At 42.1% G+C, this 25,965-nt stretch overlaps 1 protein-coding gene and 1 non-coding gene across 2 annotated transcripts in view; one reads left to right on the forward strand and one right to left on the reverse strand.

Moving 5' to 3' along the window:
- The first annotated feature begins 4,748 nt into the window (after nucleotides 1–4,748).
- NANOGNB (NANOG neighbor homeobox) overlaps nucleotides 4,749–25,965 on the forward strand; it is a 47,569-nt gene continuing 26,352 nt past the window's right edge. The window contains exon 1 of the mRNA XM_025995561.1: nucleotides 4,749–4,893. Coding sequence (XP_025851346.1) covers nucleotides 4,749–4,893 — 145 coding nt within the window. The remainder of the gene's footprint in view (nucleotides 4,894–25,965) is intronic.
- LOC112917630 (U6 spliceosomal RNA) lies at nucleotides 7,554–7,656 on the reverse strand. Its single transcript, XR_003234493.1, has one exon. It is a non-coding gene; the product is annotated as a U6 spliceosomal RNA (small nuclear RNA).

A 25,965-nucleotide genomic window follows, 5' to 3' on the forward strand; every position in this document is an offset into this window, starting at 1 on the left:
TTGCATCCTCAGTGCAAAACATCGACACAATTGTTACAGGATAACCATGAAATTTAAAAAAGGTTATTCAGTATTTCGATTTCAGCAACATGGAAGTTTGTTGTGCTTTGCTGCTCACTGCCCATCTCAAGCCAAATAAAGGGATGCTTTGGACAATCAGAGCTAACATGTGTTCTCTAGAGTTTGGGAGACAGATACTTGTCTCATTTTATTTAAAAACAACCATCTAGGGATACCTCGGTGGCTCAGCAGGTAAGCGGCTGCTTTTGGCTCAGGGCGTGATCCTGGGGTCTGGGATCGAGTCCCGAATGAGGCTACCTGCATGGAGCCTGCTTCTCCCTCTGCCTGTGTCTCTGCCTCTCTCTTTCTGTGTGTCTCTCATGAATAAATACAATCATAAATCAATCAATCAATCAATCAATCAATCTAGAAGCACCAGGGTGGCTCAGATGGTTGGGCATCTGCCTTTGGCTCAGGTCATGATCACAGGGCCCTGGGTTTGAGCCCTGCATCAGGCTCCCTGCTCAGTGGGGAGTCTGCTTATCCCTCTTCTTCTGTGTGCTTTCGTTCTCTCTCTCTCTCTCTCTCTCTCTCATTCTCAAATAAATAGAATCTTTAAGAAAAAGATCTAAGGGCATCTAGGTAGCTGGGTCAGTTATGCATCTGACTTTTGATTTCAGCTCAGGTCATGATCTCAGGATCCTGAAATTAGGCTCTGTGCTGGGTGTGGAACTTGCATTAGATTCTCTCCCTGTCCCTCTGCCCCTCCCTCTCCCCTGCTATAAATAAACAAACAAACAAAAAATAAAGACAAAACCCAAAAGGTGAGTGGTCCAATTATTTTCCTGTCCTCAGCTCCATTTCCATTCTTCAGTGGAATGGAAACAGAGCATCTATCCTTGTGCTCTGCTCTGTTTTGCAGAGGACTAGACCCCTGTAAATTGTACTTCCTGGAATCCGTGGGCAGCTGGGTTCTGGTTGTGTTTGACCAAAGAGAGGAAGTCCTGGGGGAGACTGGAAGACAGGAAAATGGGAGAAGCCATTGGTTCTATCTCTGTGTCTGGAAAGCTCCCCTCTAACAATGCAATGCTGCAGGCTATACAGGCTTGGGCAGTTTCAGCAGCAGACTCTAGGGGTTCTGGCAATATTGTTGGCAGGGAGTGTGTTCTGTGCTCAGATCTCCCTGCCCTGGTTGTGGAGCAACACCTGCAAACACTACACTTCGGGTTACCCGCCCTTCTCAGTTTGCTCCATGAGCTCTTCAAATATTTTTTTTTTCATTTATTTATGATAGTCACAGAGAGAGAGAGAGAGAGAGAGAGGCAGAGACATAGGCAGAGGGAGAAGCAGGCTCCATGCACCGGGAGCCCGACGTGGGATTCGATCCCAGGTCTCCAGATCGCGCCCTGGGCCAAAGGCAGGCGCCAAACCTCTGCGCCACCCAGGGATCCCTTCAAATATTTTCATAACAATTCCTCTTCATAGATTTGCGATGTTTGAAATACCTGGTGTGGTTTCGGCTTTCCTGTCTGCACCCTGACGGATAGAGTGTTTGAAATGGCCCAGTGTAGCTAAACAGACAGAGGGCTCTGGATGACTGTTAAGGTCTTGGTCTGGAATTTATCTGCTCAATACAATCTACCCAGGTTAGTGGGTAGATGTAGAGGGGTTTTTGTTTGTCTTTTTGCTTTTAAAGGAGGAAACTAAGTTTTAAGAATTTATGAGAGGGACACCCGGATGGTTCAGTGGTTGAGCATCTGCCTTTGGCTCAGGGCGTGATTCTGAGATCTGGGATCAAGTCCCACATCAGGCTCCCTGCGAGGAGCCTGCTTCTCCCTCTGCCTGTGTCTCTGCTTCTCTGTGTGTGTGTCTCTCATGAATGAATAAATAAATCTTTAAAAATAATTAATTGATTAATTAATTTATGAGAGAGAGCATAAGCAGGGTGTGAGGTGGAGGGCCCAAGGGAGAGGGAGAAACAGGCTCTCCATTGAGAAGGGAACCCAATGTGAGATCCCAGGACCCCGGGGATCCTGACCTGAGCAGGAGGCAGATGCTTAAGTAACTGAGCCACCCAGTCACCCTGACATAGAGGTTTTTGAGTGTGTTTCGCTTCCTTTGTCTTTCTTTTATTAGAGAAGATGGTATAATACGGGAATAGACTTAATAGCATGGCCCCTGGTAATACATACGCATTTCAAGCCTGCTTCTCCCATTACATCCCAATAGGAGTCATATACATGGATAGGCTGACTGTTTAGGGAAAATGAGTCACGCTTGGTTTAGAAGGCTCTACTTAGGAGAGCAACTTTCAGCTCCTGACAAAGAGCCACAGAGAGTGTGTCTCCACCTTGAAAGCCACAGAACTATAACCTCAGGAGCAACAGCAATTGAGGGGTAAATGGAACGGACTCACTTAAAAAATAAACAAATCCAATGCAAGATTTTAAAGGTCTACCAAATTCTGGGGGCACCTGGATGACTCAGTTATATCATGTGACTCTTGATCTTGGAGTTATAAGTTTGAGCCCCACATTGGGTGTAGAGGTTAGTTAAAAAACAAAATCTTTAAACAATTTTGATAAAATCTGGAAAGACTTGATTATTTTAAAAAGATAAGGCACACATTCTGATTTTAGGAATGAAAATACATGGCATTCCTATTTATTCCAAAAGCTCTAAATATAATAAGAGAACCTCACACTTGTTAAAATGACTATTATCAAGATAATGAAGAAACCCCCCCCCACACACACACACCTGTGAGTGGGACCAGGCCTAACCCTGAGGCAGCCCATCCAGGTGCCTCCCATAAATTCAAGCAACAAAAACATTCTGTTTTTCCGAGATAGGAAAACTATCCCCCCCTTGCCCTGACTGGAAAAGTCCCTGAACATGGTCATGTTGACCTTCAAAGAAATAAATCATGTCACAATGCTATGCTACTCCCGCGGTCTTTTTGCCTTTAAAAAATGCCTGTAATTGCTAATCAGGGCGCTCTGCCACCTCTGAGGCGGAGAGCCCGTTTGCGCAAACGTCCAATAAACCCTCTTGCTTGTTGCATCTGCCTGTCTGGGGTCTGAATCTCTGGGGCATCCACTGGGACACGCTGGCACCCGTGAGCAAGGGTCCAACAATAAGACATAACAAGTGTTGGTGAGAATGTGGAGAAAAGGGAATCCTCGTGCACTGTTGGTGGGAATGTAAATTGGTGCAGCCACTGTGGAAAACAGTGAAGGTTCTTCAAAAATTTGGAAATAGGGATGCCTGGGCAGCTCATGGTTGACTGTTTGCCTTTGGCTGAGGTGGTAATCCCGGGGTCCGGGGGTGGAGTCCCACATCGGGCTCCCTGCAGGGAGCCTCCTCCCTCTGCCTAGGTCTCTGCTTCTCTCTGTGTGTGTCTCTCATGAATAAATAAAATCTTTAAGAAAAATAAATAAATTTTTTAAAGTGTCATATTCAGACATAAAAAAAGAAGGAAATTGGAGATCCCTGGGTGGCACAGCGGTTTGGCGCCTGCCTTTGGCCCAGGGCATGATCCTGGAGACCTGGGATCGAATCCCACGTCAGGCTCCCAGTGCATGGAGCCTGCTTCTCCCTCTGCCTGTGTCTCTGCCTCTGTGTGTGTGTGTGTGTGTGTGTGTGTGACTATCATAAATAAATAAAAATTTTAAAAGAAGGAAATTCTATTTGCAAAAATGTAGATGGACCTTGAGAGTATTATGCTAAGTGAAATAAAGTCAGAGAAAGACAAATACTACATGATCTTACATGTGGAATCCAAAAAAGTCAAACTTATAGAAACGGAGTAGAATGGGTGTTTACCAGGGGCTGGGCATGGGGAGAGAAATGGGGAGATGTTCATCAATAAGATGAGTCTTACAATAAATGTAAGTCATAAGAGGAGTAAGTTCCAGAGAGCTAATGTACAACACAGTGACTATGGTTAGTGATACTCTATTGTATCCTCGAAAGTTGTTATAAGAGTAAAACTTTAATGTACCCACCATAGCAACAACAACGAAATGATAATTATGAGAGGGGATGGATGTAATTAACCTTATTGTCATAAACATTTTGCAATATATACATGTATCAAATCATCACATTGTACATTTTTTTTTTTTTTTTTTTTTTTATGATACAGAGAGAGAGAGAGAGGCAGAGACACAGGCAGAGGGAGAAGCAGGCTCCATGCACCGGGAGCCCGATGTGGGATTCGATCCCGGGTCTCCAGATCGCGCCCTGGGCCAAAGGCAGGCGCTAAACCGCTGCGCCACCCAGGGATCCCCACATTGTACATCTTAAACTTAAATGATGTTATATGCCAATTATAGCTCAGTAAAACTGAAAAAAAAAGAGTATGTAAATCCTTACCCTGATAAATTTGAAATTTACTTAAAAATTTCCTACAAAATCACAACACACCAATAATATCTGAAGAAGGAAGAAATCTGAAGAGTTATATATGCATTTTTCATCAGCTCTAAGTAAAACCTTGTCACAAAGGGAAAAACATAGATTGGAGTACTATTAATATAACAGAAGCGACAGACTTAAAATATAAACAAACCTGAGTCAGAATGCTACTCACCAAGTCCTCTGTCCAGGAGGGTTCTGATAAAACAGTAGCAGAAGGAGTCCCATCCTTCCCAATCCCCCCACTAACTTTGCTCTGACCCCAAATCTAAAAATGTGAGGGATGAAGTCACGTTCTTCTTTCTGACAGCAGGTGGAGCCATTGAGACATGTACAACTTGCCGCAAAAAAAGCTAAAGACGCCACAGACCACCTTCTACGATGATTTAACAGATGGATGCACGGGTTTCCTCGTTGAAATCAGCCAAGCTCCTGACTCTAATGTGCCAAACCTGGTAGCAGTTTTCAATCCCGGTTGGTCCAGCTCCAAGGCACCCAAAAGCTGGGGTACATTGTACATCCTACCCAGAAGCAGGGGTTTTATTAGGTTTCAGGATCTGTCCCTGAAGAGATCTTAAAAGTGAAGCCACCTTCATGCCTGTTGACACCTATGGCTAGAGAGCATGTCTCACTCCTATGCGGGGGGAACATGAACATGATGTTCACCAGGGAGCCTGTCCACAGGCAAGAAAGGAGCCTGCAGAGAGGCCCCAAGGGCCAGGTGAACTACAACCTTTTCAGAGAGAAACAGCGAGCAAGAGCAGGGGAAGGAGCAGATGGAGAAGCAGACTCCCTGAGTCTGACACGGGGTGGTTGGGGGGGGCTGGATCCCAGGACCGTGAGATGATGACCTGAGCTGAAGGCAAATGCTTCACAACTAAGCCACTCGGGTGCTCCTGCAACATTTTCATTCATGGCAAGTCCAGAAAAGTTTTTAAAAATTAGATCATCTTTTTATCTGCAACACTTTGTGCAGTGGGTGTCATGATGCTCATTACACAGAGGAGTATCCCTAAGATGGAAGTCTTAGAAAACCTGAATATTTGACTTAAGTCACAAGCCAGGAAGTAGAGAATCTAAAACCAGATATGACTGTTAAAAATTACGCTGCACAAATTCATTCTCTGAGACAACCTCTAGAATGTGTGTTTGGAAGTTAGGAAATGGGTTGTGCGGGCACTATCTTGTCTAGATTAGGGTCACAATACCACATGATCTCAACTGCTTCTGCGATTAGTAGGCTATGCCAAGAATTCTCTTTCTTAGAAATTAAAAGGGTTTGTCCATTCTTCGAATGCCATCTTCCAGCAGCTGAAAACGTATTTACCTTTTCTAATCCTGGGACCAAATAGAGAAGCAGTTTCTAGCGATAAAAACCTGGTTGATCCAGATGAAAGGGACTCCTAGAGGGGAGTGTTAAGGGAATCAGAATTCCTGACAGGAACTCGGGTGCAGTGTGAGCCAGGAAAGTGATATTTAACACCATTGGAGCAGTGGTTCTCAGCTAGGGGCAGTTCCCCCACCCCACCCCAGGGTCATTTGGCAATATCTACCAATGTTTGTGGAATAAGGGAATGGGTGTTACTGGCCATAGGAGAGGAAGGACAGGGACTAGGATGGGACAAGGAAGGCCAGGACACATGGAGAGGGCACTTCAAAACTTAGTATTCCAGATAAATATTTAAAGAGTCAGACTTTTACCTGACTGAGCCACCCAGGCTCCCCAAATGCAAAAATCTTAATATGAACATAGGAATGGGGCAGCCTGGGTGGCTCAGCAGTTTAGCGCCGCCTTGGGCCCAGGGCATGATCCTGGAGTCCTGGGATCGAGTCCCACATCGGGCTCCCTGCCTGGAGCCTGCTTCTCCCTCTGCCTGTGTCTCTGCCTCTCTCCCTCTCTCTCTGTGTCTCTCATGAATAAATAAATAAAATCTTAAAAAAAAAAAAAAAGATTTGAACATAGGAATGAAGGATTGATGATGTTCTGAATGCAGAAGAGAGTGGGAAATAAAGCTAGAAAAGATTTATTGCCCCTAGTTCTCACTCTAGAAAAAAGATAACACAAAGAAAAAAAGTATTTTTATTTTTTTCAATATTTTACTTGTAAGTCATCTTTACAGCCAACATGGGGCTTGAAATCACAACCTCAAGATCAGGAGTCATATACTCTACTGACTGAGCCAGGCCATTGCCACACACACACAAAAAAAAGTTTAAAAAATAAAATTAGGGATCCCTGGGTGGCGAAGCGGTTTGGTGCCTGCCTTTGGCCCAGGGCGCGATCCTGGAGACCTGGGATCGAATCCCACATCGGGCTCCCGGTGCATGGAGCCTGCTTCTCCCTCTGCCTGTGTCTCTGCCTCTCTCTCTCTCTCTCTGTGTGACTATCATGAATAAATAAATTAAAAAATAATAATAAAAATAAAAAATAAAATAAAATTATTTTAACTAGTTTTAGTGTAAGTTTACTGATCAGCTTTATGATCATATGATTATGAATCTCCTTCTAATAATATTCAAGCAATTATGTTAGTCTAACATATCAGATTATAAGAGATGGGGATCCCTGGGTGGCTCAGTGGTTTAGCACCTGCCTTTGGCCCCGGGGCGTGATCCTGGAGTCCCGGGATCAAGTCCCATATCAGGATCCCGGCATGGAGCCTGCTTCTCCCTCCTCTTGTGTCTCTGCCTCTGTCTCTCTCTCTATGTTATCTATCTTATCATGAAAAAATAAATAAGTAAATCTTTAAAAAAAATTTAAAAATAAAAAAATAAGAGCTGATTAATTTGGTGGAAATTCAATTGATGGTAGCATAACTTCATAATTTATTAGTAATATAAATAGTTTATAAATATTTAGGGAAATATATTCAAATTCTCCTACATGTGGCTAGTTCAGCCTTCATACTACATCCTTTTGACATGTGGCCATCACTCTTTTGAGTATTTCCTTACTTTTTGGTACCACAAGATATTCCAGGCTCATCCTTTGATCTATATGGAATTAAAGAAAGTGAATTCATCTGTGTTAGTTCTTATCTTGGAACTTTGCTGTCCTGCTAGTGCAGTTAGAGAGCTCGATCACTAGGGGATTTATCAAAATAACAGACCGGATGCCAGTACTTTTTTTTTTTTTTAATATGGAACACTTCATGAATTTATGTGTCACCCTTGAACAGAGGCCATGCTAATCTCTGTACCTTTCCAATTTAACTACTGAAGCAAGCACAGATACCAGTACCTTTTACTTTCCTAGAAGATGATTTTAGTCATGTCACTTGGTTCTTTCCTGTTGACTCTCTAGTTTTATTCCTTAATTAGTTATTAATCATTTCTAGCATCTATGTAATTTTTTTTTAAAATCTGACTGATGGGGGATCCCTGGGTGGCGCAGCGGTTTGGCACCTGCCTTTGGCCCAGGGCATGATCCTGGAGACCTGGGATCGAATCCCACGTCGGGCTCCCAGTGCATGGAGCCTGCTTCTCCCTCTGCCTATGTCTCTGCCTCTCTCTCTCTGTGACTATCATAAAAAAAAATAAAAAAATAAAAAAATAAATCTGACTGATGTTTAAGATGCTATTACTAGGGGCACTTAGGTGTCTCAGTTGGTTAATCATCTATCTTCTGCTTAGGTCATGATCCCAGGGTGTTGGGATTGAGCTCCACCGGCAGCAAGCTCCCTACTCGGTGGGTAGCGTGCTTCTCCCTCTCCCTCTCCCTCTGCCTCTGCCACTCCCCCTGCTTGTGCTGTCCCATTTGCTCTCCTTCTCTCTTACAAATAAATAAAATCTTTTTAAAAATGTTATTACTAAATTACTGGCTGGCTGAAAGAAGAAGCTCCAGGATTCATGGAAAGCAGAAGTGTTTTTCAGTATTTTGGTATCGGTGAGGAAATGAAAAGTAATCTAAAAAATGAGAAGCAGAAATTTCCGGTTTGGATTGTGACTGAATAGCTGGTGTCAGGTCAACTCTCTGCTGAGATCAGGGAAAGCTGGATAAACACAAAAACTACTTGAGGGATGCCTGGGTGGCTCAGTGGTTGAGCGACTGCCTTCAGCTCAGGTTGTGTTCCCTGGGTCCTGGGATCGAGTTCCATATCAGACCCTGCAGGGAGCCTGCTTCTCCCTTTGCTTGTGTCTCTGCCTCTCTCTCTGTCTCTCATGAATAAATAAAATCTTAAAACAACAACAACTACTACTACTTGAAAGCATCAGAGAGCTTTCAATGCAGTAAGGAATTGAAGAAGCCAAGGTATCAGAGAAGGGAAGCCTGGACCTGCCTCTTGCTGACTCAGCAGTGCCGGAAAGACTAGGTATCCGCCTTGAACGTGGCAATTCAGAGGCTGGGAATCTGAATAGTTTCAGGAATCTCACAGGTTAAGAGGGAGAAACAAGTGTAGGACCCACCCTGAGCTGCCTTCAGGGAATATTGGAGGGTGAAAAATAGATTCTGACCTCATAAAGACTGACATTTGCAAAAGTAAATTTGGGGGATGCCTGGGTGGCTCGGTGGTTGGGTGTCTGCCTTCGGCTAGTCACGATCCTGTGGTCCACATCGGGCTTCTTGCAGGGAGCCTGCTTCTCCCTCTGCCTGTGTCTCTGCCTCTGTGTGTGTGTGTCTCATGAATAAGTAAACACAATCTTTTTTAAAAAAATTATTATTCATGAGAGACACAGAGAGAAGCAGAGATTCAGGCAGAGGGAGAAGCAGGCTCCCTGTGGGGAGCCTGATTCAGGACTCGATCCCAGAACCCTGAGATCACACACTGAGCCAAAGGCAGACACTCAACGACTGAGCCACCCAGGTGTCCCAAATAGTTTTAGATTTAAATTGAGATGATAAAAAAAAGATAAATAATAATAATAATAATAATAATAATAATAATAAATTGAGATGATAGTACCAAGAGTTTCCTGTATATACTACCTACCTAGTTTCTCCTACTATTAACATCGGTATGGTATGGGCATCACTACTAATGACCCAATAATGATGCATTATTAAATCCTATACTTTATTCAGATTTTCTTATTTTACAACCTACTGTTCTTTTTCTGTTCCAGATTTAACCAGGATACATTTAGTCATCAAGTCTTAAATTTCTTCAGGCTGTGACAGTTTCTCAGATTTTCCTTGTTTTTGATGACCTTGATGGAGGAATATTGGTCATATATTTTGTACAATGTCCCATATTGAAATTTGATATATTTCTCATGATAAATTGGATTGAGGGTTTTTCAGAGCAAAACCAGAGGTAAAGTCCCATTGTCATCTCATCATATCAAGGATACATACTATCAACATGCTTATTGCTATTAACGTTGACCTTGATCACCTGGCTGAGGTAATGTTTGTCAGTTTTCTCCATTGTAAAGTTACTCTTTTATCCTCCTTTGTATTGTACTCTTTGGAAAGAAGTCCTATGCACAGCCACATTTAAGGGATGGAGATTTAAAAAAGGGGGGGGTAGGGAGTTATGCTCCAACTTAAGTTTGTATACATAATATCTAGTATTTATTTTTTTTTTAAGATTTTATTTATTTATTCATGATAGTCACAGAGAGAGAGAGAGAGAGAGAGGCAGAGACACAGGCAGAGGGAGAAGCAGGCTCCATGCAGGGAGCCCGACGTGGGATTCGATCCCGGTCTCCAGGATAGCGCCCTGGGCCAAAGGCAGGCGCTAAACCGCTGCGCCACCCAGGGATCCCATATCTAGTATTTAATAAACAATATTAGACATACAAAAAGACAAGAGTTGACTTAAACAGAAAATAAAATAAAACCCAGGTCCAGAGATTAGAGTTATTAGAATCAGACTTAAAATACCTATGATTAATATGCTTAAGAATATAAGTAATAGGATGAAAAATTTCAGCAAAGCACTAGAAACTAAAAAATATATATACATAAGTGTATATATACATACGTGTTCTTTTTTTAAGATTTTATTTATTTATTCATGAGAGACACAGAGAGAGAGGCAGAGACTGATGTGGGACTCGATCCCAAGACCCCGGGGACCACGCCCTGGGCAGAAAGCAGGCACTCAACCACTGAGCCACCCAGGTGTCCCAGTATACATATATATATTTGGAAAAAAGTAACAAATTAAGAACTTTTTTTATCTTTTTATTTTTTTAAGAAATTTTTTTTAAAAACATGCCCAATGTGGGTCTCAAACTCATGACCCCAGATCAAAAGTCCCATGCTCTACCCACTGAGCCAGCCAGCTGTCCCACAAATTAAGAACTTTTAAAAAAAAAAAAGATTTTATTTTATTTATTCATGAGAGACACAGAGAGAGGCAGAGACATAGGCAGAGGGAGAAGCAGGCTCCCTGCAAGAAGCCCGATGTGGAATTCAATCCCAGGACTCCAGGATCACAACCTGAGCCAAAGTTGGACACTTAAACGCTAGGCCACCCAGGCGTCCCAAATTAAGAACTTAGTAGGTGAATTTCACAGCAGATTAAACACAGCTGAATAAGAAATTATTTGGGGGGGAATCCCTGGGTGGCTCAGCAGTTTAGCACCTGCCTTCGGCCCAGGGCGTGATCCTGGAGTCCCGGGATCGTGTCCCGCATCAAGCTCCTGCATGGAGCCTGCTTCTCCCTCTGCCTGTGTCTCTGCCTCTCTCTCTTTGTGTCTCTCATGAATAAATAAGTAAAATCTTAAAAAAAAAAAAAAGAAAGAAAGAAAGAAAGAAAGAAATAAATTAGTTGGGGTTCCTGGCAGGCTCAGTGAGTAGAGCACACAACTCTTGATCTTGGGGTTGTGAGTTCAAGACCCACATTGGGCACAGATGTTACCTAAAAAAAAAAAAAGAGAGAGAGAAAATTTAGTTAACTGAAAGATAAGTGAGAAGAAAATATCCATACAGGGATGCCTGGGTGGCTTAGCGGTTGAGCATTTGTTTTTCACTCAGGGCATGATGTCTCTGCCTATCTCTGTGTGTCACTCATAATAAATAAATAAATAAAATCTTTTTTAAAAAATCCGTACAGAAGACCAGAAAGACAAAACAACAGGAGAGAGCCTAAGTGGCATATATGGGTCCTTGTGAGAAGGTCTAACATATGTAATTGAGTTCCAGAAGGAGAATTTAAAAAGAATGAGGTAAAAGAAAATTTTGAAGATGAAATGGCCAAGATTTTATAAAACTGAGGAATGACATCAAGACAGAGTCAAGATGTTCCTCACACCCATGGGATTACAGAACAAACAAGAGCAAAACAAAACAAAGAATAATTTGAACCAATCAGAGAAAATGGGAAGCAAAAGTACAGAAGAATGTAAAGGGTAAAGATGATGTAGAGAATGGTACCTTTTAACAATTTAATATAATAGTTTGAGAAATTGTTATTTTATGCTTTTTTACTGAATATTATTTTTCAAAGATTAGCAGTGGAAGAAGACTCTCAATGCTACTGTAGTTATCAGCACCAAATAAGTGTGTATAAATAAAACATTAAAATTAAACATCAGGGGCAGCCTGGGTGGCTCAGCGGTTTAGCGCCACCTTTAGCCCAGGGCGTGATCCTGGGTACCTGGGATCGAGTCCCACGACAGGCTCCCTGCATGGAGCCTGCTTCTCCCTCTGCCTGTGTCTCTGCCTCTCTCTCTCTCTCTCTCTCTATGTGTCTCTCATGAATAATTAAATAAAATATTATTAAAAATTAAACATCAGAAACTAATATAAGTTGACTAATAGGAATTAAATACTTGAAAAAAAACAGCATCAGATACATTTAATTAGTTCTTTCTTTTTTAAATGATTTTATTTATTTATTCATAAGAGACACAGAGAGAGAGAGAGGCAGAGACACAGGCAGAGGGAGAAGCAGACCCCTCATGGGAAGTGTGATGCAGGACTCGATCCCAGGACCCTGGGGATCACATCCTGAGCCAAAAGCGGATGCCCAACCACTAAGCCACCCAGGCATCCCCCATTCTTTTATTCTTTTCTTTTCTTTTTTCTTTTCTTTTCTTTTCTTTTTTCTTTTCTTTCTTTCTTTCTTTCTTTCTTTCTTTCTTTCTTTCTTTCTTTCTTTCTTTCCATCTTCCCTTGTATCTTGGCTAACGTGGGTTCCATAAGGAAAATTTGAATGTCACAGCAGTTTATGCTCATTATACTCTGAGGCTGTAGGATTTGGAGCTGTCAGTATTCCTCTGAGAGATTTTTTCCTTTTTGTGGGGGACAGGGGTGTGGAGAGAGTGCATATATGCATGAATGGGGTGGAGAGAGGGAGAGGGAGAGAAAGAATCCCAAGCAGGCTCCATGCCCAGCATGAAGCTCAATGTAGGGCTCCATCCCATGACCCTGAGATTATGACCTGACCAAAATCAAGAGTAAGATGCATTACTGACTGAGCCACCCAGGTGCCCCCTCTGAAAGATTTCTGTGCCCCTCCCACCACCCCATTTTCCCTCCACACACATACTGCTGTTAAGCAGAGACTTTATAAGCCTGCGTATGAAAACATACAAGGAATATCAAAGAATCAGTTCATGGGGAAAAAAATTTATTACTTTTGTCAGTGTTCTAACTAGATTGCAATCATTCTGAGCATACATAGATTTTTATCCTGTATAGGGCATTTCAACTTTGACTCCCATGCTTAAACAGGCACATCAAGAAAGGAGGAAGTTGAAAAGGATCATGATTAGAGAGACTCACGGGATGATGTTGATGGAAAGGGAAGTGCATGACCACATGGAAGAGGCCAGCAACATGGTGCTGAAGTGTTACATTGAAACTATTAAGTGTATGTTCATTACCCAGCACCAACTGCTTTTGTGTGGGATAATAATTACTCTAATATGAGATCTTTGCCCTCAACAAACTTATTATTATTCAAAAGCTTTTAGCAATATGTTGCAACTAACTCTGCTTTTGATAGAATGTGGATATTTTCCAGAAGTGGAAAAGAAAAAAATGTCTGGATGGTTGGGCCATTAGATCAATAACTGGACGACAATAATATTTTACTCAGTAAGGTATGAGAGTTTTTAGATATGTTGGTCGGACCCCTATTGATCTTACTTGATGATAAATTTGATGACAACTATTACAGAGGCTTGAGCTGAAAGCTTTGTTGGTGGGATGTAGGATTGACTAGATACAAGGGAAGAAACCCATGATAGGCTATGAATGGGAAAGCACTTAGATGTCTAAGGCAAACAGAAATATCAAAGGACAAAGACAGAGAAACATCAGAAAGGAACTCAAAAGCAACTACACACCAAACCTTAATATGGGAAAGTTATCTTGATCCATCGATGTTTGACAGCCACCAATAACCCATTACTAATTCGGTAGCCATGCTTACTTTACCATCAACCTTGACACCTGCCCTAACACTCCCAACCCAACCCCATCAACACCAAACACCTTGGACAACTGCCATCTACCCAGTGACTATTGATTACTCTTCAAATAAAACTATTTTGGAGAACAACTGAACCTATCAAAATGTAAAACATGCGTGCCATTTGAGGAAGCAGTGTTACTTCCAGAAAACTATTTTAGATATGTGCAAAAGAATTTATGTTTCAAGTATGTTCATATCAGCATAATTTGTCACAGAATATTATAGGGTGAGCATGTTTTTTTAACAAAATGAAGTATTTCTATATTATGAAATTACTTTCTGACCTTGTAGAAATGAGTTAGACTTTCCAGGACTAACTGGAGCTATCCATATTTGTATTTCTGGGTTTTTAAAAGCTATACATAGGGGCGTCTGGGTGGCTCAGTGGTTGAACATCTGCCTTTAACTCAGGGCGTGATCCTAGAGTCCCGGATCGAGTCCCGCATCAGGCTCCCTGCGAGCCTACTTTTCTCTCTGCCTATGTCTCTGCCTTTCTCTCTCTCTCATGAATAAATTTTTAAATATATTTTAAAAATAAGTAAATAAAATTAAAACTATACATAAATGCTTTTAAGAAGTAAGTCAGGTGCACCTGGATGGCTTTGTTGGTGGAACATGTGACCCTTGATCTTGGGGTTGTGGGTTCCAGCCCCACACTGGGTATAGAGACTACTTAAAAATACAATCTTAAAAAAAAGTCAAAAAAATGTTGCCTCTAACTTAGCACTTGCACCCACATGCTCTGCCTTTTCTCCTATTACAACAGACAGCCTCTCTATGCGTCTAACTAATGCCAAACTCAGCATGTGTGCACAAAATCTCATCCCCGTGATTTAGTCTAGGATGTTGCTCCAGCAATTCTCCCCTCTCTCCTTATTCATCATTTCTTTTTCCTCCCTGTGGATCATGTCCATGAGCATCAAAATTGTCCTCATTTCCCCCACTTTAAATACACCTTCTCTTAAAGCTACTCTCACCATCAGCTACTCTCCTGTGTCTTTAGCTAATTTCCTTACAGCAAACTCCTCAGAAGAGTACAGTATTTCTTGCTCATATTCCAGCCCAATGTGAACATGCTTGGCTAGGTGGCTGTCCATAGCATCTAGACCTAGACTCCTTCCATCATATGTGCTGCCATTTCCTAGGTCTTAAGCATCTTCTCCAGTCAATCGATAGATGTGGAAAAGAGAGAAAGGATTGTGCCAGACTGGGGGTGGTGCCTGTCACTTCCACTCACATTGCATTGGCCAGAAGTCAATTATATGGTTATTCTTAACTGCAGAAAAGGTGTGTCCTCCAAAAGAGAAAGGAAACACAGATACTGGTGAATATTAACACCAGGTCTCTTATTCCCATTATCCAGGATACTTTAAAAAGGGCAAGACTCTTGTGGAGCGACAGTTTTCCATACTTTTGCACAATCTCCAATCCTCTGACGCCTCAATTTCTGTCTACCCTTTCATATCTTCTTGCTGCACTTCCCTTCTTAGCCATGGTCCATAGTCACAATTACTCTTGCAAATACATACATTTGGCCTTCCTCTTTTAGTCATTTCCACTATATAAAAATCCATTACTCCAGATTACACTGCAATCTCACCAATCCAGCAGTCAATCTTAGCCACATTTATTGTGGAACAAGTAGAACTTATGTTTGTCCTGATGTGAAGCTATATAAATAGGCATCAATTATTTTATATTGTTGGGGCACCTGGGTGGCTCAGTTGGTTAAATCGTCTGACTCTGGGTTTCGACTCAGGGTTGTGGGCTCCCTGCTTAGTGGGGAGTCTGCTTGAGATTCTCTCCCTTATCCTCTGTCCAGACTTTACCCCTCTCATGCTCTCTTTCTCTTTCTAAAGTAAATAAATCAATCCTTAAAAAAAAAAAAAATTGACCCTTGGCTGGTTCAGTTGGTATAGCATGCAACTCTTGATCTTGGGGTGGTGAGTATAAGGCCCACATTGGGCATAGAGCCTATAATGCATATATATATATATATATATATATATATATATATATATATATATATAGACTCCACCCCCACCCCCAGAGATTCTGAGTTAATTGCTCTGCGGTGTGCCCTGGACATCAGATTCTAGCGTTGGGAGTCATTGGTTGAGTTTGGTGCTCTTCAAACTTCTATGTAGCATCTAGGGATCTTGCTAAAAATGCAGATTCTGATTCAGTAGCTATTGGGGACGGGCAACCCAGTTTTGAGACTGAGTCTTTTATGAACACAATTATGTCAAGAAGTTCAATTCTCTTGTTTTTTAGAGGCAGCTGGAAAAGTCTTTAAAAATGGATTAAGGAATTTTAATAGTCTACCATCAGATGTCCCCAGATGGCTCTAGAATTCTGCATTAGTAGTATATTTGTATGCTGAGGGGAAAGCTCAAGTACTGAGGGAAAGAGTGATGACGCACTAGACACCCGCAAGATTTCCCAGGGTCACAGCTGGGAGCAATCTGAGAGGATGAGCTCAAGCATCAGGCAAGAGGTACTGGCCTTAGAAAAGAGCGTGGATATTTCACTCAAGGACAGTTTTATGATGCAGAACTAGAGTGCCTTTGCTTGTAGTTTCAGGGGAAGAATACTTAATTGTTTCTAAGATTCTTTTTACTAACATTTTTCTGTTAGGAAAACCTGTATTCTCAAAGCTGAACACAGGAAAAGAAGCAGTTCTGAGAAACTCAACACTGACAATATGAAAAAAATTAAAATCTAAGAGAATCTTTGAATAATTGAAATTGAATGCTGAAAGTATAGATAATTGTTTGAGAAAAAAAGGACGATCCCACTCCTCTGCAAACAGAATTCTCCTTAACAGTTGGTGCTTCTCTGCTAGCTAAAACAAGCACCTGGGGGTGCCTGGGGGGCTCAGTTGGTTAAGGGTCTGCCTTTGGCTCAGGTCATGATCCTGGGATTGATCCCTATGTTGGCCCCTTGTCCTGCTCCCTGCTCAGCTGGGAGCCTGTTTCTCCTTCTCTGGGAGTCTGCTCCTCCCCCATACTCATGCTCTTATGCTTTCTCTCTCTCTCTCTCTCAAATAAATAAATAAAATCTTTTAAAAAATTAAATAAAACAAGCACCTGGACAGGGATCAAATTTTGCTGCTTGGAACTGACAAATATCCACAGATCAATTTGCTTACAGTTTGCATCTCAGATACACTATTTATTGTTTCTGTTAATGGTATTTCTGGGAAGATAGCTCCAACTTGTGTCCTAAATTTAATTCATGTCAAGTAATAAAAACATGATGTTTATGACTATAAAAAAACAGCAGCAGTCAATAATAATCTGTACTTAGTGGGGAAGCTTACTTAAAGTGTATAAACCTTCTTACTTCCCAAGTCACCGTGAATGGGTAGAGCCCATTATCTCCTTGTGAGATTCTTCATAAAGGAGTAAAAAAAACTTTGACAGGTGCACAAATGCAGTATGTCTGAGAAATTCTGCATTAAAACAAATATATAAGCCATTAAATAGTCGGCTTTTACATGGTCAGATAAAAGAAACAAAACTGTATACGTTTGTGCATAAGTAAAAAATATATACTTTTTAAAATCAAATATATGCCTATAAAAAGTTGTAACTAAAGTTTTAACATTGTTACACTAAATAAAAAATAGTGTATCTAAGTGTAAGTGCCTAAGTGTATCTAAGGCAATAAATAAAAATAGCATTGAAATAATATAACTAGGGACGTTTGGGTGGCTCAGTTGGTTGAGCATCTGCCTTCAGCTCAGGTCACGATCCCGGATCCCCAGGTCCTGAGACTGAGTCCTGGATCAAGCTCCCTGCAAAATGGGGAGCCTGCTTTTCCCTCTGCCTCTGCCCCTCCCCCTGCTCCTGCTCTCTCTCTTGCTCACTCTCTCTCAATAAATAAATAAAATCTTAAAAAAAAAAAAAAAAAAAGAGGGCAGCCCAGGTGGCTCAGCGGTTTAGCGCCGCCTTCAATCCGGGAAGTAATCCTGGAGACCAGGGATCAAGTCCCACATCGGGCTCCCTGCGTGGAGCCTGCTTCTCCCTCTGCCTATGTCTCTGCCTCTCTATCTGTGTGTCTCTCATGAATAAATAAATAAAATCTTTTTTAAAAAATGTAACTAATATGCTTATTAAGTAGCTCTTTTACTTTAAGGATTTACTTATTTGTGAGAGAGGAGAGGAGGAGGGGAAGGGCAGGGGAAGAGGGGAGACAAACAGAGCCGGAAACCTGATGCGGGGCTCAATCTCAGGACCCTGAAACCATGATCTGAGCTGAAATCAAGAGTTGAACGCTTAACTAACTGAGCCACCTAGGTGCCCTTGTCTCTTCTTAAGATAACTGATACCATTCATACTGAAAAGTTTCAGCAGGATCTATGTTATAAAAACTTAATTCCGAAATATTTAGATTACAATTCTTTAAAAGATTTGTTTATATATATATATATATATATATATATATATATATATATATATATATTTATTTATTTATTTTTATTTATGAGAGACACAGAGAGGCAGAGACATAGAAAGAGGGAGAAGCAGGCTCCTCGAGGGGAGCCTTATCAGGCCTCCATCCCAGGACCCAGTATCATGCCCTGAGCCAAAGGCAGATGCTCAACCACTGAGCCACCCAGACACCCCTAGATTACAATTGTTTTTAAAGAGAATTCACAATGTGGTCTGAAAGGAAAGACATCGGCTTATCTGTAGCCAAACCAGCAATGTTTCACTCTTTAATACCTCTTCCAATTGACTGTTTTCTAATGAAAAGAAAAACAGGGCAGCCCCGGTGGCGCAGTGGTTTGGTGCCGCCTGCAGCCCAGGGTGTGATCCTGGAGACGGGGATGGAGTCCCACGTCGGGCTCCCTGCATGGAGCCTGCCTCTCCCTCTGCCTGTGTCTCTGCCCCCCCCCCTCTGTGTCTCTCATGAATAAATAAATAAAATCTAAAAAAAACCCAAAAAACATTTTCCCCGATTTCTTTCCTCGGGATGTAGAGAACATATTAGGGCGAATCTGGACTCAGAAAAAAATGGGCAAAAACTCCTGACTTTTGTGATGATACAATCTGTAGTGAATGTTATACAATACTTTGGTGGCCCTCGATTATAGCTCCCCATTCTTTTTTTTTTTTTTAAGATTTTATTTATTTATTCATAGAGACCGAGAGAGAGAGAGAGAGAGAGAGAGAGAGAGAGAGGCAGAGGGAGAAGCAGGCATCATACAGAGAGCCTGACGTGGGACTTGATCCACCGTCTCCAGGATCACGCCCTGGGCTGAAGGCGGCGCTAAACCACTGCGCCACCGGGGCTGCCCATAGCTCCCCATTCTATACATGTTCTTTGTATATGTGAGTAAAGTAGGGTTGATAAAGCTGGTTTGCCCCCAGTTTTACACAATTTGCTATGCCTTAAAGTCACACTCTAGAAACCTTGGTAAGGTAGATACAGCAGTGAGGCCAAAAGGCCACACTTTATTTTCTTTTTAAGATTTTATTTATTTATTTATTTATTTATTTATTTATTTATTTATTTATTTATGAGAGACACACAGAGAGAGGTAGAGACACAGGCAGAGAGGGAAGCAGGCTCCACGCAGGGAGCCTGACGTGGGACTCGATCCTGGGTTTCCAGGATCACACCCTGGGCAGGAGAGGACGCTAAACCGCTGAGCCAACTGGGCTGCCCATGGCCACACTTTTTACATGAATTTCATTCAATTTAAAATCCACATGGATCCATTCATATTGTCTAATAAATATGTGTTTATTTTGTGGATATAAAAATCTATTCTTGGGTGCCTGGGTGGCTCAGTGGTTGAATGTCTGCCTTCAGCTCAGGTTGTGATCCCGGGGTCCTGGGATCAAGTCCCACAGCAGGCGCCCCACAGGGAGCCTGCTTCTCCCTCTGCCTATGTTTCTGCCTCTCTCTGTGTGTCTCTCATGAATAAATGAATAAAATCTTTAAGAAAAAAAAATAGGGGATCCCTGGGTGGCTCAGCAGTTTCGCGCCTGCCTTTGGCCCAGGGTGTGATCCTGGAGTTGCGGGATCAAGTCCCACGTCGGGCTCCTGGCATGGAGCCTGCTTCTCCCTCTCCTCTGCCTGTGTCTCTGCCTCTCTCTCTCTATGTCTACCATAAATAAATAAAAATAAGTTTAAAAAAAAAGAAAAAAATAATAAGTAAATAAAAATAAAAGTCTATTTTTGGGGCACCTGGCTGGCCCAGTAGGTAGAGCATGTGACTCTTAATCTCAGGGTCTTGAGTTCAACCCCCACATTGGGTATGGAACCTAGCTAAAAAAAAAAAATTTTTTTTTTTTAAAGCATATTCTAGGGGCACCTGCGTGGCTCCGTCATTAAGCACTTGCCTTCAGCTCAGGTCATGATCTGAGATTGAGCCTTGCATCAAGCTCCCTGCTCTGCAGTCAGTCTGCTTCTCACTCTCCTTCTGCTACCACTCTTGCTCATGCTTTCTCTCTCTCTCTCTCTTTCTCTCTCTCTCTGTGCTGAATAATTAAATAAAATATTTTTTTAAAATGTCTATCCTTGGGATCCCTGGGTGGCGCAGCGGTTTGGCGCCTGCCTTTGGCCCAGGGCGCGATCCTGGGGACCCGGGATTGAGTCCTACATCGGGCTCCCGGTGCATGGAGCCTGCTTCTCCCTCTGCCTGTGTCTCTGCCTCTCTCTCTCTCTCTCTCTGTGACTATCATAAATAAATAAAAAAATTTTTTAATATATATATTTTTTTAATTTTTATTTATTTATGATAGTCACAGAGAGAGAGAGAGAGAGAGAGAGAGAGAGAGAGGCAGAGACACAGGCAGAAGGAGAAGCAGGCTCCATGCACCGAGAGCCCGATGTGGGATTCGATCCCGGGTCTCCAGGATCGCGCCCTGGGCCAAAGGCAGGCGCCAAACCGCTGCGCCACCCAGGGATCCCATAAATAAATAAAAATTAAAAAAAAAATTTTTTTTAAATGTCTATTCTTACAGAAGATCTAATTGTTTTTTTTTTTAATTACTAATTTCTCATTGAAGGCTGCCTCTTTTCTTTTCTTTTTTTAAAGACTGCCTCTTTTCATACTTAGAGGAGAAGAAAATGTCTCAGAGTAAGAAACTCAGTAAATTGTAGTGTAAAATAAAAACTGTTGTTTTTATACTCAGTACAAAGGCACATTTGAGAAAAACAAAAAGACTTTAAAGAATATAATAGCTAAAATCTCTTAATAAATACTAATGTTCTTCTTTTAAGATTTTATTTATTCATGAGAGACACAGAGAGAGGCAGAGACACAGGCAGCGGGAGAAAGGGGAGCCTGATGCGGGGCTGCATCCCAGGACTCCAGGATCACGCCCTGAACTGAAGGCAGAAGCTCAACCCCTGAACCCCCCAGCTGCCCCAATAAACACTAAGGTTATTAAGGGTCTGAGGCTTAACTTCCGTACTAACGATTTGGAAAGCCACATCAAATATGAAAACTGGATTAAGATTTATTTAAAAACTATAGACATGAAATCGCTTGCTCCTACTCCATGATTTTCATCAAATTATAGTATGAGCAACCAGTGATAGCATCTCATGCTGTCAGACTCTTACCTGCCGTTTATAACTTGCTCTTCCACAGAACAAGTCCTCCTTCCTGTGGAGCCCGCACCATTGCGTCCCCAGTCCCAACCTACCGGGACCAATCAAGGCCTTCATATAAACGAACTGCAGGATCCTCACTGCTTGGGCAAGTGTTCATCATAATTCTTACTGCCAGGGGCAGCCGGGGTGGCTCAGCGGTGTAGCGCCGCCTTCAGCTCAGGGCGTGATCCTGGAGACCCCGGATCGAGTCCCACGTCGGGCTCCTGAATGGCGCCTGCTTCTTGCTCTGCCTGTGTCTCTGCCTCTGTGTGTGTGTGTGTGTGTGTGTGTGTGTGTGTGTGTGTGTGATGAATAAATAAATAAAATCTTTAAAAATAATAATAATAATTCACACTGCCCACACTACCAGGAATGAGAATCTAGACAATAAAACACTGCAAAAAAAGTTCTAGTGCAGAGGATAACCTGCACCTTCCTGAAGCATAAAGCAATCATAATCAGGCAGCCAACACCTGCAGCAAAGGCCTGTGCACACTGACACTCCTGGTTGGCAGGAAGTTTCCTGGTGTCTGGTTTATGCTTGGGCTTCTCCGTGGTTTTAACTACAGCCCAGGAAACATCGGTGTGCAATGACGTGAGCTGTGCGTTGGAGTCCCCGCAGGAGCCTGCTTCTCCTGTCTCTGCCTCTCTCTCTCTCTCTCTCTCTCTCTCTGTGTGTGTCTCTCATGAATAAACAAATAAAATCTTTAAAAACAAAATGAGGACAGCCCTGGTGGCTCAGCAGTTTAGCCCCGCCTTCAGCCCGGGGTGTGATCTGGAGACCAGGGATCGAGTCCCACCTCCGGCTCCCTGCATGGAGCCGGCTTCTCCCTCTGGCTGTCTCTGCCTCTCTCTCTCTGTGTGTGTGTTTTTTGTGAATAAATAAATAAAATCTTTTAAAAAAATAATAAAATACAATGAATTGTAAATTCATACAGGAATGCCTGACGGGCTCAGTTGGAGCGTGACAACCTTGATCTTGGGGTTGTGAGTTTGAGCTGCACGTTACAGAGATTACTTTAAAAAATAAAATCTTTGGGTGGCTGGGTGGCTCAGTTGGTTGAACATTTGACTTCAGTTCAGGTCATGATCTTGGGGTCCTGCGATCTATTCTCACATCAGGCTCCCTGCTCAGCATGGCATCTGCTTCTCCCTCTCTCTCTCTGCCCTCACCCTGTTCATGCTCTCTTTCTCTCTCTCTCAAATAAGTAAAATCTTTAAAAAAATAAAATATTTATAAAAATGAATTATAAATTCATACAATATAGACAGTGATGTATGTGATAGGTAATTATATTACTTCTAACAAAAACATTGTAGAAAACACAAATGTCATCATATGGAACTAATGAATGATGCTGGAGAGCCATAGAGTAAATTATTATGCACCCATTAAAACTCATATTTTGAAAAATGTTTAATAGAAGAGAATATGCTCGATGTAATATGTGAAAAGTATATTCCTTTTTTTTTTTTTAAAGATTGTATTTATTTATTCATGAGAGACACACACAGAGAGAGAGGCAGAGACTGGCAGAGGGAGAAGCAGGCTCCATGCAGGAGCCTGATGTGGGACTTGACTTGATTCCGGGATCATGTCCTGAGCTGAAGGCAGATGCTCAACCACTGAGCCACCCAGACATCCCAAGTATACTTCTTTCTAAAGGAAACTGCTAGAGGGTTTAAGAAGGTAAAGAAATAAGCACTCACTAGTATTCCTAAAAAATGAATTAAAAATTTCCCCAAAAAAGCAGTATATCAATTAGCATATATATAGTTTTCACAACTTTGTTTATATTGTGCATACAAACAAGTATGTATATATATTAAAAATAATAAAAAGAAAGGAGCTTCTAAATTATTATTTTTCTATCTGACTGGTAGGGTAAATGTGATTATATGATTTTCTGTTCATTTTGTTCTCCCCAATCCCAAACCCCGTTTCCTTTAATACCCACGTATGATTTTATTAGCCAGAAATATGTTACTACTTTTTTTTTTTTTTTTTTTAGGGCTCTTGTCTGATTTAAATCTAGTCTCTACCAAAATCATTTCTTTTTTTTTAAGATTTTTATTTATTTATTCATGATAGATACAGAGAGAGAGAGAGAGAGAGAGAGAGAGGCAGAGACACAGGCAGAGGGAGGAGTAGGCTCCATGCAGGGAGTCTGACTGGGACTTGATCCTGGGACTCCAGGATCACCCCCTGGGTGGAAGGCAGGTGCTTAAACCCTGAGCCACTCAGGCTGCCCTCTACCAAAATAATTGCATAACTGAACACACCCCATTCTGCAACAACAACCTGGTCATATCAACCATCAGGCAGTTATTTCTTTTAGTAATTTTTCTAATGAATCAAGATGTGCATGGGACACCTGCCTGGGTGGCTCAGCAGTTAAGCATCTGCCTTCAGCCCAGGGCCTGATCCTGGAGACCCAGGATCCAGTTCCACGTCGGGCTCCCTACATGAAGCCTGCTTCTCCCTCTGCCTTTGTCTCTGCCTCTCTCTCTGTGTGTCTCTCATGAATAGTAAATAAAATATTAAAAAAGAAAGAAAAAAATAGCACATCCCAAACAAAGTTCTTCCCAGGCTCAAGTATTGTGTGATTTTTTTTTTTGAGATTTTTGTTTTGTTTTTTTTTTTGAGGGGGAGGATAGAGCACAGAGGGAAAGGGAGACGTAGGCTTCCCCCTGAGCAGAGTCCAACATAGGACCTAGGATCACGACCTAAGCGAAAAACAGATGCTTGCCCAAATGGGCCACGTAGGCACCTCCAACGCTTAAGTCTGAAATCCTCCTCTCTGTTATTTACCCACAGAGTAAAGACTTGTGATGGTGGGATCCCTGGGTGGCTCAGCGTCTGAGAACCTGCCTTCCACCCAGGGCGTGATCCTGGAGACCGGGATCCAGTCCCGCATCGGGATCCGGGAGCCTACTTCTCCCTCTGCCTGTGTCTCTGCCTCTCTCTCTGTGTATCTCATGAATAAATAAATAAAATCTTAAAAAAAAAAAAAAAAAAGACTTGTGATGGCTATAAACAAGAAATAAGCCGGAGAAACAGAAGAGAGAAATGTTTTCATGGTTTCACATTCAAAATGCTGACAATTTTTTAGGAACAAATTTCACCTATTAGTTTAAAAATTACTTAGAAATTTCTCACCAATTTCTAAAGGTTAACTGTGCCTCTATGCTTCTCATTTCCTGGAGAAAAATCTTCTAGTCTTGCAAATATCTCCCTTTCCTCACCACAGTGAAAGCTCAATTAGTTCTGTCTCTGGTCTGCTTTGTTCATTAATGTATCCCAAAGACCTAGAAGACCACTGAACACATAACAGGCCTTCAGTAAGGACTCGATAAATGAATTCATCAATAATGACCTCTAATGCACTCTTGCCTTCTTGCTGAATTTAGAAATTTGCAAAAGTGGCACCATCAACCCATTAGGTTTTTCCTGGGACTTTCCTTCACTTTTTAGTGTCAACATTATGTACATAAAAGCTCTCTTTTTCCTTTTACTTCTCCTTTTCATCCCTGGCTCCCCAAGAATTGGGCTTAGACTAGTAGGTAGATTACAGTGAAAAACAGGCGAGCTTCCCAGCAAATCCTACATGTGTGTTGCTCAAAGGCCCAGTGCCCCCTCCACACACATGTTCCTATGCTCAGTCTTTGCTGTGTTCCTCTTCTACTCTGGGCTTTCTTAGGACAGTGAACCCTATAACTCAGGGAGACTCTCCCACCCCACATTACCAAATGTCCTTTATTTTTTTGAAGTTTATATATTTATTTGAAAGAGCGAGAGAATGAGTAGGGGGAGGGGCAGAGGAGAAGCAGGCTCCCCATGGAGCAGGGAGCCCAAGGCAGACTCAATTCCAGGACCCTGGGATCATGACCTCAGCCAAAGGCTGATGCTCAACTGACTGAGGCACCCAGTGAGCCACTCAACTCACTTCCCTACTCCCACGCCCCAAATTTCAGAATGGTAGCTTGAATTGTTGGTGCTTTCCTAGCCTGCACCTTCGGGGGGAGGGGGGGGGACAATGAGGACTGATATAGGATCCTTCAGCAAAGCCCCATTCTCAACTTTTGAAATCCGGAGAACTTCACTACCCTAATGGCCACCTGTTGCTTCCTGCCACCCTATGCTTTTGTCCTGATAGTCTGGTTCCCTCAGGAGTTCCCCTACCCCTTTTGTTCAAGTCAGTTGCATTTTTTTTACACTACAACTTGCTTCCCGCTCATCAACCTCTAGTTAAGTTATAGGAAAATAATTCTGTCACCTTGCACTAAAAAAATAATTGTCACCTTGCACACCTAACACTAAAAAGGTGAATTAACAGCAGTAGGTCATTAGAAACACAGATTCTTGGGTCCCACTCAACACCTACTGAATCATCTCCATTTTAACAAGATTCCTAGGTGCTACAGAACTTTGAAAAGCACCAAACTAGACCAGTGGCTTCCAAAGCTGTAATCATGGAGATGCTCTAAGAAATCCCAATGTCTAAGACATACCCCAAACCAATTAAATCAGAATCTCTAAGGATGGAGTGCAGGGCTTAGT

The sequence above is a fragment of the Vulpes vulpes genome, chromosome 8, assembly GCF_048418805.1.
Source record: "Vulpes vulpes isolate BD-2025 chromosome 8, VulVul3, whole genome shotgun sequence".
In the NCBI taxonomy this organism is placed as follows: Eukaryota; Metazoa; Chordata; class Mammalia; order Carnivora; family Canidae; genus Vulpes; species Vulpes vulpes.